The 12,586-nt window shown below is 51.4% G+C and overlaps 1 protein-coding gene across 1 annotated transcript in view; it reads left to right on the top strand.

The window, feature by feature from the left end:
• GATB (glutamyl-tRNA amidotransferase subunit B) overlaps positions 1–12,586 on the top strand; it is a 102,412-nt gene that overhangs the window by 75,627 nt on the left and 14,199 nt on the right. Inside the window, exon 10 of the mRNA XM_027513444.1 lies at positions 6,688–6,821. Coding sequence (XP_027369245.1) covers positions 6,688–6,821 — 134 coding nt within the window. The remainder of the gene's footprint in view (positions 1–6,687; positions 6,822–12,586) is intronic.

Here is a 12,586-nt window from a genome sequence, read left to right as displayed (position 1 = left end):
AGTGGTAGTGGTGGTTCAGGATTCCGGCTCCCTCCCTCCTCTCAGTGGAGAGCGATGCTCCTATGCCAGCTCCACACCACCCATTAGCCACCTTTTGATTTTCACCACTGACGACTCCTCTGAATGAGTCCTTTTTTTTTTCCTCACCCCCTGAAGGATATCCACAGCCACTGCTTGTTTCCATGAGAAGCAGGGGGAGGCCCCATTCACATCTAGACTCGGGCCCTTCCCCACTGCACATTCCTGTCCTCCCTGGGGCTGTGCCTTGTGCTTTTTTCCCGGGAACCACCACTGTCTTGGGGCATGCTCGCCTGCTGTCCGTCTTGTCCCAGAACTAGCACTGATGTGCTTTTCAGGGCCATTTTTCACTAAGTTGTTGGGTCTGTGTTCTGTTTTTCTCACTTTGGAAGAGCAACTGGACTCGCAGGAATGATGGGGAAGCACAGAGTTCATGTGCAGATTCAGGACCATCTTCTCCGTAGGAACACCCCTCTGCTCGGTGACACGCGAGAGCCCAGCCCGGTGAGAGCTGCTGTCATTTAGTCGCAGATTGGGGTCCCCAGGCTGTCAGCCACTCCCACCACAGCTTCATGACCCGCCCAGTTCAGTTCAGTCACTCAGTCATGTCCAACTCTTTGCAACCCTCCCCGTCCATCACTAACTCCCAGAGCTTGCTCAAACTCATGTCCATTGAGTCAGTGATGCTATCCAGCCATCTCATCCTCTGTTGTCCCCTTCTCCTCCTGCCTTCAGTCTTTGCCAGCATCAGGGTCTTTTCCAATGAGTCAGTTCTTCACATCAGGAGGCCAGAGTATTGGCGCTTCAGCTTCAGCATCAGTCCTTCCAGTGAACACCCAGGACTGGTCTCCTTTAAGATGGACTGGTTGAATCTCCTTGCAGTCCAAGGGACTCTCAAGAGTCTTCTCCAACACCACAGTTTAGAAGCATCAATTCTTCAGCGCTCAGCTTTCTTCACAGTCCAACTCTCACATCCATACATGACTACTGGAAAAGCCATAGCTTTGACTAAACGGACTTTTGTTGACAAAGGAATGTCTCTGTTTTTTAATATGCTGTCTAGGTTGGTCATAGCTTTTCTTCCAAGGAGTAAGCATCTTTTAATTTCATGGCTGCAGTCACCATCTGCAGTGATTTTGGAGCCAAAGAAAATAAAGTCTCTCACTGTTTCCACTGTTTCTCCATCTATTTGCCATGAAGTGATGGGACTGGATGCCATGATCTTCATTTTTTGAATGTTGAGTTTTAAGCCAACTTTTTCACTCTCCTCTTTGACTTTCATCAAGAAGCTCTTTAGTTCTTCACTTTCTGCCATAAGGGTGGTGTCAACTGCATATCCAAGGTTATTGATGTTTCTCCCGGCAATCTTGATTCTACCTTGCACTTCATCCAGCCTGGCGTTTCGCATTATGTACCCTGCATATAAGTTATAAGCAGGGTGACAATATACAACTTTGATGTACTCCTTTCCCAGTTTGGAACCTATCTGTTATTCCATGTCTGGTTCTAACTGTTGCTTCTTGATCTGCATATAGATTTCTCAGGAGGCAGGTCAGATGGTTTGGTATTCCCATCTCTTTCAGAATTTTCCACAGTTTGTTTTGATCTACACACTCAAAGGCTTTGGAATAGTCAATAAAGCAGAAGTAAATGTTTTTCTTGAATTCTTTTGCTTTTTTTGATGATCCAGTGGATGTTGGCAATTTGATCTCTGGTTCCTCTGCCTTTTCTAAATCCAGCTTGAACATCTGCAATTTCATGGTTTGTGTATTGTTGAAGCCTGGCTTGGAGAATTTTGAGCATTACTTTACTAGCATGTGAGATGAGTGCAATTGTGTGGTGGTTTGAACTTCTTTGGCATTGCCCTTCTTTGGGATTGGAATGAAAATTGACCATTTTCAGTTCTGTGGCCACTGCTGAGTTTTCCAAATTTGCTGGCGTATTGAGTGCAGCACTTTAACAGCATCATAGTTTGGTCTCAGGTCAAACAACAGGGAGGGAACCCAGCCCCGCCCATCGACAGAAAATTGGATTAAAGATTTACTGAGCATGGCCCCACCCATCAGAAAAAGACCCAGTTTCCCCCACAGTCAGTCTCTCCCATCAGGAAGCTTCCATAAGCCTCTTATTCCTCTCCTTCAGAGGGCTAACAGAGTGAAAACCACAATCACAGAAAACTAATCAAACTGATCACGTGGACCACAGCCTTGTCTAACTCAGTGAAACTATGAGCCACGCCATGTGGGCCACCCGACAGACGGATCATGGTGGAGACTTCTGACCGAATGTGGTCCACTGGAGAAGGGAACGGCAAACCACTTCAGTATTCCTGCCTTGAGAACCCCATGAATAGTATGAAAAGGCAAAAGTACATGACACTGAAAGGTGAACTCCCCAGGTCCGTAGGTGCCCAGTATGCTGCTGGAGATCAGTGGAGAAATAACTCCAGAAAGAATGAAGAGATGGAGTCAAAGAGAAAACAACACCCAGTTGTAGATGTGACTGGTGATGGAAGCAAGGTCCGATCTGTAAAGAGCAATATCGCATAGGAACCTGGAATGTTAGGTCCATGAATCAAGGCAAATTGGAAGTGGTCAAACAGGAGATGGCAAGAGTGAATGTTGACATTTTAGGAATCAGAGAACTAAAATGGACAGGAGTGGGCGAATTTAACTCAGATGACCGTTATATCTACTTCTGTGGGCAAGAATCCCTTAGAAGAAATGGAGTAGCCATCATAGTCAACAAAAGAGTCTGAAATGCCCTGCCTGCCCAGCTAGGTATAAACTTGTGCCTTGGTCACCCACATCGAAGTAGTTAGAATGCAGGGAAATAGGAGGTGCTCGTCACCAAAACTCTGTGAGTGACCACGGGGTTTGTTTTGTAGCTTCGGATGCTGCTGAAGCAGGCAGCGTCCATGAGAGCATGCTCCCTACTTCTCTGGGGAGGGGGTGGAGGCACGCCAGTCATCTTCCCAGCCGCGGAAGCCCTGAATAGGAAGGGGGTGCCCCTGTTGTCCCCCCAGTCTGGGAACCAGCGTGTGTCAGACCCAGTGGAGAGCACCGCGGGGCTTAGACGGCCTTGGCAACAGCAGCACTCGAACCTGCCATTTTCTCCTCCTGGTTTCTAAGCTGTTTGCTAAGGGCCTTTGCGACATTTTTACTATGCTAAGAACCTTTGAACAGCTGGCGACTCTCAAATGGAATAATGAAAATGATAGGGAAACATGTTCTTTGGATGGGCAATTTGCTGTGTGTCGTACCCAGCCCTAGTGGGTGCTCGGCTTCAGTCCCCAGGAAGACGGGGTGTGAGTGTCCTCTAGGAGCAGCGTCAGAACCTGGGGGATGAGTACAGAGCCCCAGGCCTGCTGTTTTCTTGTGTCGGTGTTGGGGTGGGATGAGTTAGTGTAGAGAAGGGTCCTGTAATAGTTCCAGTGGGGACTATTATGAGCATCATTGGCAGCCACGGCAGCCCCCGCGCGTGGCTGGCCATGGAGCAGGCATTCAGGCAGTGAGGCCGGCTTCGGGCACTCCCTGCCACGCAACCAGCTGCTCCATGGCGCGTGCTCTGTGTCCTGTCTCTTCCCCGCCTCTGCCACCAGCCAGCCATCTCTCTCGGGTTGCGTTCCCCTTCTAAATATAGTCCAGCCTCATCCTGCCCCGTCATCAGGTGCCCAGGGTGTGTGACTGAGGACAGGAAGGGCAGTTGCAAAATCAGCCTTCATCCTGTTCTAATAGGATAGACTCCTGGCATCTTGTCATCTCTGAAGGTAGACTGAAAAGTTGGCTTTCGGGCACCTTGCAAGGGTGGATGGGGTCCCTTCCCAAAGCAGCAGAGAAGGCGAGGTGACCCCACTGCCTTGCCGCATCCCAGCAGTGACCAGCAGACAGATTACCTGGCAGTGGAGGGTTCCCGTCTGTGACGGAGAGGCTGGCTTGGCACTGGCTCTGGATAGAATGGAATGCTTTGGGAAATTTGATTAAAATGTGGAAAAGATGCTTCTCAGTCGCAAAGCTGTAGAGAGCGCCTGGCATGACACAAAAGCCAGGACCAGTCGTCTCTGCCACCTGGGCTTTCTCTGAAGGAAGTTCCAGCTGCAGGCAGCCGGCAGGCTTGATGCCCTGTGCAGCTGGGTTTCAGCTCCATCTGATGTGGGGTAGGTGATTCGTGCTGGCTTGTTGCCTCTGAGAAGGATGTTAAGGGGCCCCTAATGCACTGGCCTTTCTGCTTTGCTCTTAATATGATTTTCATGTCAAGGAATTACTGGTCTGCTGTTTTCCTGCAAAAACCAGATGGCTTCATGGCTGCATTCACAGGGACTTCTGAGATCGGTGCCAAGCTTATTAGCATCTGCCAGTCTCACAGAAAAACAAGGCCTTACCTAGAATGCTGTGTGCCTTTTTTTTCCCCCCCGAAAAGAGGGCTTCTGCCGTAAAGAGCGCAAGTGGGCAGCCCACGTGTGACTTTGCATGCACCCGTCACTCTGGCGGCGGCAGCTCAACCTCCACAGCCCCGCCACCCACAGCTCACCCTGCCACGGTTGCAGCCTTTCCCATTGCCTGCAGATCGTGAACTGAACCCACACATCCCCAGTGAAGCCCTGCTCCAGCTCCGAGACACTGCTTCACAGCACTGACAGGAAAAGACAAACAGAAATCTGAGTTGCCGTGTTATCCAGCCAATAAAAAACCACCCAAGGGTAGAGGAATAGATACTCATCACGTCCCAGCAACTCAGCCAGGCCTGTGAGTTCAAGTGCAATATTTCTGGGTGGGTTTAGAAAAAACCTTTCCTTGGCAAAGCAGAGTCCTCCTCCTGACAGCTCTTTTCACCAGCGGGCCAGCCTGTCGGAGTTAGAACAAAGGGAATCCTGCTTGTCTGATTGGGGCCAGATAGCGGTTTCCTCCCTCCCCAGTGGTCTGTGTGCCGTTGTGGAAGTTTGAATACTTTTCCATAAGTTAAGCAGAACTTTTCTCTTCACGCTGTCTGGATTTGCCTTCATCTGTAGTCAAACTTTGGCTGCCAGGGTGGCCTTTGCCCTGGTTTAGCATGAGCAGAATAATAGCAGTGGCTTGAAAAGAGATTCAGGAGATGATTATGGGATCATTCAGTAGGCTTGTCACCAGAGAATGCATCTGTTATGAAGGGCACGTAGTGGTGTGTGTGGTTTTTTTTTTATGGATTTTCTATTTTAGCCACTGTGTGCCTGAGTGTATATTATAGCAGCTACAATAGCAGAACATTGAGAGTACTTTTGCTAGTGTGTCTTGCTTCTTCCCAGCATTGTATTTTTCTAGAACGTTCTTTTGATTAATGAAGGCTGTCTGAAAGGGACAAGGGTGAAAGCCTTACCTGCCATATAAAGTTAAAAAAGGATATTTCAAAAGTGTGGTTTGATTTGAATTTCAGCAGGTAGGGGAAACTTGCTACTTCAATTGTGTTTCCTCTGCATTTGGAAACTTCAGTCTCCCAGATGTGTGTAGAAGATGTTTTTATTTTCCTTATTGAAAAATAAGAGGTAGGCTTAGCCGGATTTCCCGGTTCTGCCAGACCCATCGGGGCGGATAGTTAGCCGTAGTGTACAACTCGATGAGTGACTCGGGGGCTCATCTTAGGCATCACTGTAGCAATTCCATGGCACTTCCCCTGGTGGCCCTGCGGCTGAGACTCCGGGCTCCCAGTGCAGGGGGCCTGGGTTCGCTCACTAGCTGGGGAGCTGGACCCCACATGCTGCAGCAGAGAGCCCTCGTGCCACAGCTAAGACCTAGCAGCCAAGGAAATAAACTGTAGCACTTCCAATATTTAAAGGTGAGCGTGGCATGAGAAAGGATGAACATTCGTGTGTGGTTTTTGTTTATTTTTAATACAAGGCAGCGGGAGACGTTGATTCATCCACTGATGCTGACTAGGCGGCTGCCGTGATCTGGCACTGACATAGCTCTGGTCACAGAGAGAGAGGGTGGCGTGGCCCTTGGCTCGCAGAACTGGTGGTTCCGAGTGGGAGGGGCCTCTGCCAACACATGTCCGTGATGAGCCAAGCCGCGGTCATTTTCCTGGAGCACGGTGAGAGCTGGGGTCAGCCAGGCCTGGCCCGGCCAGTCGCATGGTCTAAGTGGGTCACATGCCCATGTCCTTTCTCAGTTCGAGAACATGTTGAAAATCACTTCTGTCACTTCTGCTGGAGAGGATACGCAGAGGAATGCAGTTACAATCCACTTTTGACTTTTCAGAAGTAGAATATCCTTTCTGTTCCTTTTCGGTCTGCTTCTTTTCTTACCTTCTTATTCCAGCAGTTGCTAGGACTTTCGAGAGGAGACGGGCCTGGAAAGAGGACAGTAAACTCTGGCTGGACATACTGCTCCAGGATGAAGGCTGTGGCGCACGCGGCCGACACGGCGAGGGCAGCAGGTCTGGGGCAGTGGATTTCGCTGCCGTGGACCGCAGAGCCTAGGCGTCCTTTGCCGGTGCTGGGTAAAGGCAGGGTGGCAGCCGTAGGAGCAGCACCCTTGCTGTCTGCTTAAAGCGCTTTGTCAGAATTCTCTGCTGACACCTCTGTGTTTGGGAAGTACCAGGAGACGTCTCAGAAGCGGCAGAGGGTGGCAGTTTCAGAATGCTGATCTTCCATTTGGGGGAGGTTTTATATCATTTTATTTTTTTCTTCCTTGACAGAATGAAGTTGGCCTACTGGAGTTCTTCCAAAATGTGATCAAAGAAACTAGGGCAGAGCCCAAAAAAGTGACTAGTTGGGTCCTCAACACTTTTCTGGGCTTCTTAAAGCAACAGAACCTTGCTGTCAGTGAGAGGTGAGTGGGGCCTGGGGAGGGCATTTTCTTTTGTCATGATCTCTGTGTCCAGAAGCAGCTGATAGAGTTCAGGGCCGGGGTTCTGTCCTTCCCCGCCCCCCATGCCCTGACCTGCTGACGAGACACAGACCTTCCATGTGAATGTCAGGGCTGTCCGCCTTCACCTGCACATCTGAAAGCTTGTTGGTGTGTTCGGGTCTCTGACCACCCACCCTGGCCTGTGTGCTGTGCTGGGCTGGGGGCCTGAGATGAAAACAATGAAGAGTTGGTCTCGACTGTAAGAAAGCAGTCGGCTCAGTGTGATCCTGCTGCACCACAGCTGTGCCCAGCCACCCGTGAATACACAAAAAGGGACCAAGCCCAGGGCATCACCCTCAGGAGTGGGAACGAGGCTCCCTCAGAGGCCAGGCCCTGGGGAAGCAGTGGGAGTGGCCAAGAGGAAGGGGCAGGACACCCCCTGAGAAGGGGGAGGGACAGCTGAGCTGGCCCGAGTTGGGGGTGACTGGGGCCAGACCCCACGCCCAGCAGTCAGGGTGCCCGGGCGTGGGGGCCAGCGTGCATAGACGGCTCAAGGGGGTCCCCGGTGCAGCACCTTGGGGAAGGCCGTGCACAGTCTGGAATAAGTGGATCGTGGACGTGGAGCATGTAGATGGAACTGGAAGCCGCTGGAGCAGAGGAAAGCTGTCAGGGAGGACACGGCCTGACCATGGCCGCGGAAGTGGCCTGAGACGGCCTGGACTTTACCCGTGGAGTGTGGGCAGGCGAGAAGGGGAGAACCAGGAGCACGGGTGTCAGAGGAGGAAAGAAAAGGGTCGACAGGGAGAGAAGGAGCAGTGCGGGGACTCATCAGGGACACACAGGTGGGTGGCAGGGACCCAGCAGGACCCCGGAGGGAAGCAGAGTCCATCTGGGTGGGTGTCATTGCCGAGGGAGCACCCACAGCCGTGGGTTGCGGGAGCGGAGGAGGGGAGACAGGTGTGTACTGATACACGAGTCAGAACAGTTGTACGTTCAGAGACGTTGCCCCATGCGCATTCAGCCTCTGGCTTGCAGTGTGTGTGCGCAGCACCAGCGAGGCCACGTGGCCCCATGCCAGCTGTGACCTCGGTGAGTCGCCCTCAGTGTCTCCCAGGGTTCTGGAGAGGAGGAGGCGCGGTGCCCACAAGCCCTCAGCATTGGCTTCCTTCGCTTGTCATGCTGCCGTGTCAAATACCAACCCCCTCAAGTACCAAACCGGGCATGAGAGCCAGCAGCTTTGGGGACCATGGGGAGCATAGCCAAGAGGAACGGAGGGCGGAAAACGGCAGGAAACGCCAGCTGGCTGTGTGGTTGGGGCTCAGCCAGCGCACGGAGGGGTGCAAGGTCACGGGAGCTGAGCCGCGAAGTGCCAGCTGTGGAGAGAGGAGCAGGGCCCAGCCCTGGGGGAGCTCTGTGTCCTGGGGAGGATGGCCTTGCACAGCAGTGCCGTAGTTCAAGGCGGACGGGGTGCTTCCTGCTTAGAAGCACAAGCAAAGTGGTGGGAACAGAGAGGGTGAGACCACGTTCGCCCAAGAGGCTCCAGGAAGGTGTGCTCTGAGCTGTTGGAGGAGATCTAACTCTTAGCCTTGAATAAGGCATTCTGTGTTGTTGGCTGACTACTAGTGTTCCTGAGTCTCAGTCTCGGCAGAGCCCTTAGCTACTTTCTGGTTCGGCTCCTTCACGTTTAGTGGAGAAGGAAACCCAGGCCCCAAGAAGTAACGTGCACCGATGCTCAGCCCGTCCCCTGACTTTCAGATCAGTTTCTTTATATGTTGATATGGGAAATGAGGGGTTTGCTAACAACCATTGCAGGAGCTGAGGTTGATAAAAACCTGTTGAGGGAACCTGGAGCCCCAGGTATTTATCCAAACAATTTGGAAGCATTACAGACTTAAGAACCCCAAGGGATCCTAACTCTAAATAAAAGCATATTTGGTTGTTCCAAAGTCAAGTAAGGATGAAGCGAAGCAAGCTCTGTCTTGCGGTTTAGGTAGAACAGGAGCTTGGAGCAGACGTTAACCAGTGAGCAACCTCAACAGCTGGACTAGCGTTTCCAAAGCCTGGAAGAGCAATAGCTGCCAAGCTGGCAACGGTCTCATGATGATGCCAGGCAAGGGACACCAGAGATCGTGCTGGCTGGAACTCATTTTGCAAAAGAGCATTCATTTTTAAAGACCTCTCAGAAGACTGGTGTTTAAAGGATCCAACCAGAAAAGTATTAGTCACTTAGTCATGTCTGACTCTTTGTAAGCCCATGGACTGTAACCCACCAGGCTTCTCTATCTATGGGATTTTTCAGGCAAGAATATGGAGTGGATAGCCATTCCCTTCTCCAGGGGATCTTCCCAACCCAGGGGTGGAAACCAGGTCTCCCGCATTACAGGCAGATTGTTTACCATCTGAGCCACCAGGGAAGCCCGAAAAGAAAGTGAAAGTTGCTCCGTCATGTCTAACACTTTGCGACCCCATAGACTGTAGCCCACCAGGCTCCTTTGTCCATGGAATTCTCCAGGCAGGAAGACTGGAGTGGGTTGCCATGCCCTTCTCCAAGATATCTTCCCAACCCAAGAATAGAAGCATGGCCTCCTGCATTGCAGGCAGATTCCTTACTGTCTGAGCCACCAGAGAAGTGCTTGTTGAACTTGGCCCTTACGTTATTTTGAGTATATAGCTCTGTTGGATGATAACTCCATTAATACCAGGTTTGATTTAGTTACGAAGGTGGACGTTACTGGTCCCCTGATGCAGCATTCCCTGGTAGGATGAGGCCAGTGTAACTCTCCAGTTGTTCACTCCAGCTGAGGCCCTGAACCTGCAGGTCAGCTGCAGGCAGCAGCCCCCGAGACCCTGGGAAACCAGCGAAGGCTTTAGAGCCGAGGAGGGACTGACGCCGGCGGGAGGGTTAGTCCCACAGTGTGATGTGCGGGGCCACGTCCAAGAAGGGGATGCAGGAGGCGGGAGCCTGTCTGTGTACAGCCTGTGAGCTGAGGATGCTTGCCATCTCTCACAGAAACCAAACCAGAAGCGTATGTGACAGAGACCTGGGGTGTCCCACAGAGCCTTAAATATTTGGTCCCCGGCTCTTTCTGGAAGAAGTTTCCTGAGCCCTGGCTTAGATGTGTTGTGTGGGGAGACGGGACCCCTGAGAGGTAGCTGACCATGTTGGCAGGAGACCATTGCCCTGAAAGCAGCGGCCACCCTGGAGACAGACATGCTCTCCTCCTTTGCCAGACTCAGGTGAAGGCAGAGGATGCAGAAACGAGCCCTGGCCACTCCTCGCTGGAGAATGGAGGCCCCAGGAGAAGGGGCTTTCCCAGGACTTGACGGTGTCCAGGGGCAGGGTGCAGCAGTGCGGAGAAGCTGTTGTGTTTGGTAACAGGTGAGGGGAGGTGACTTTTTAAGAAGGATAGAGTCAGCATCCAGATGACATGTGCTCAGGAGGCAGACAGTAACCGCTGATACTCTGTATTGGTAAGAAATAAGGTAAGAAGCCAGGCAGAGCGCGTGACGGCAAGATGACTTGGAGGCGTTTAAGATAGAGAAGATCTGAGCGCTCGTGAAGGCGTGGGAGCAAAGCCGCAGGAGACAGGAGCCTGGCATCCGAGGAGGATTTGTCGGAGCGCCAAGTGACAGGGTCAGGAGCATGGGCTTGAGGGGCTGTTAGGTGGAAGAGGAGGCAGAGGGCACCCTAGAAGATTCCGGGCCTTCCATCAGCTGGGGGCCTGATGATGTGGGAGGTTGGGGTGCGTGCTGAGAAGGAGCATAGAAAGGAGACTCTAGAACAGACACTCAGCTGGGGGCACCCCAGGCAGGGTGCTGGGAATCAGCGAGATGAGCAGGACTGCTGAGCAGTGCCTGGGGGTCCAGACCTCCCTGTCTTCCTCCACGAGCCTCTGTGTCTCACAGGCTTGGGCCTGAAATGAGCCTGTGGATAGCGATGGGCAGTGCATTTCACAGGAGCCACGGTGGCTGTGGCTGTGTTGGGGTGTCTGCCTCCAGGATCCATGCTACAGATGGAGTTGTGATCCCGGAAGAGATCTAAGGGACCAGGTGAATTTGGAAGGCTCAAGATGCCTCTCCCCTCCACCTCGTAGGTGGGCTGGGCTGGGGGTGGGAGACTGGCACACACGGCTTCTGTCTTTCACGTTAGAGTTACCTTCAGCGGAGACGCACTCGTGGCCCAGAAACCAGCACGCTCTGACAGCAGCCACTCAGTAGCGTGTGCTTCTGCCGTTATGTTCCAAGTCCGATGGCTTATTTATGTAACTGAGGAGGGGGCCTTTGAGGATTAGGGGGACAGGTCCCAATCTTCGCCATCGTCTTTCTGGAGGTTAGCCCTGGCACAGCTGGAATGAATTGACACAGTGTCCCAGCCCTCCTTGTCGGGGAAGGAGTCCCAAGACACAGACACTGTTGACCTACTGTGGGTATAAAAGGGTGACTGAGAAATCCCAAGTCAGTGGAGATATTTTATTGTGAATTAAGGTCATTGGATGAAAGGCGAAGTATTTTAAGTTATGCTTGTTCTATTTCTGTCCTCCGCCATCCCCACATCCTTTATCACCAGCTCACGTGGGAATGGGCACCCTTTCTGTTGAAGGCTTGAGAAATCTAGTTCAGCCTCAGTGCTTATTATGGTCTACACAATAATTGGCCTTTATGTCGACTAGGATGGTGGAACATCCAAGAAACCCGAATTTTTAAAGCAACCTGATTCTTTCTTACTTGTCAGTAAGGGTGGGAGGTTAGAGAAGAGGTAACTGTTGCTCTCCCAGCCCTCTCCCTCTCATCCCGCTGAGATCTGCTTAGGGGGTTACAGCTGCTCCCGGTACCAGACTCCCTCCAAGCCCCACATCTGCTAGGAGTTTTCTCTTCTCCTTTCTTTGGAATAAGCGGACACTGGCAGAACAGTGGGGGTCTCCGTGTCTAGTGTCAACGATGCTGTGGGGTCTCATGGTACCTGAGCTGGACCTGGTGAACTTGTGCTCGGTTGGCCTGGAGTCCCAGGAAATATCCAAGAGCATAACAAAGAAATTAACATCGAGTGATGGGAGCTGAGACTTAGACAGAAGGTGTTATCGAGTCTCTCTAAGCACTCGAGAAGCTTTTGTTTATGCACTCACCGTAATGTGCTATTTATAAGGCATTTCAGTCTATTTAAAACTGGTGCCCTTGTGAACTCAGACAAACAGCGTTTCATTAGCCTAGTTGCTGTGTGTGTTTAAACGTAGCAAGACCATGTATTTTAAAATAGTCTGTAATTCAATATTTCCACTAACCGAGGCACTCACCTCCCCCCACCTCTAAATATGAATTGATGACACTTCACATGTCCAGTTGGCCTTTTACATCATGGGCTCCTTGGAAATAAGTCATTTCCTGGAAGTGTAGATATAATGACTTCTGGACCCTGGTGTGTCCAGAAAGCTCTTGAGGGCCTGCAGGAGCAGTGTGTGTGGGTGCCTATGCGGACGCCGGATGGTGTCGCTGGCAGTCACTGCACCCCGAAAGGAAAACTCTTACAGTGAAAAAAGAATTTATATTTGCACAAAAAGACTCCAAAAACCAGCTTTGTTAGCTGTTTTGTTTGAAGTAATTTTTTAGGCTGATCTTTCAGTCGAAAATATTTAATTACTGTTTTTTTTTCTTTTTTGTCTTCTCACCATGGTTCGTGAATTTTGCAGCCACCTCCTTTTCTTGACTAATTAAACTGAGCAGTTGTCTGTTGCTACAACTTCTGCCAAACA

Source organism: Bos indicus x Bos taurus, chromosome 17 (genome assembly GCF_003369695.1).
Source record: "Bos indicus x Bos taurus breed Angus x Brahman F1 hybrid chromosome 17, Bos_hybrid_MaternalHap_v2.0, whole genome shotgun sequence".
Taxonomy (NCBI): domain Eukaryota; kingdom Metazoa; phylum Chordata; class Mammalia; order Artiodactyla; family Bovidae; genus Bos; species Bos indicus x Bos taurus.
Note: the sequence above shows the minus strand (reverse complement) of the source record. Positions and strands in the feature narration are given on the sequence as shown.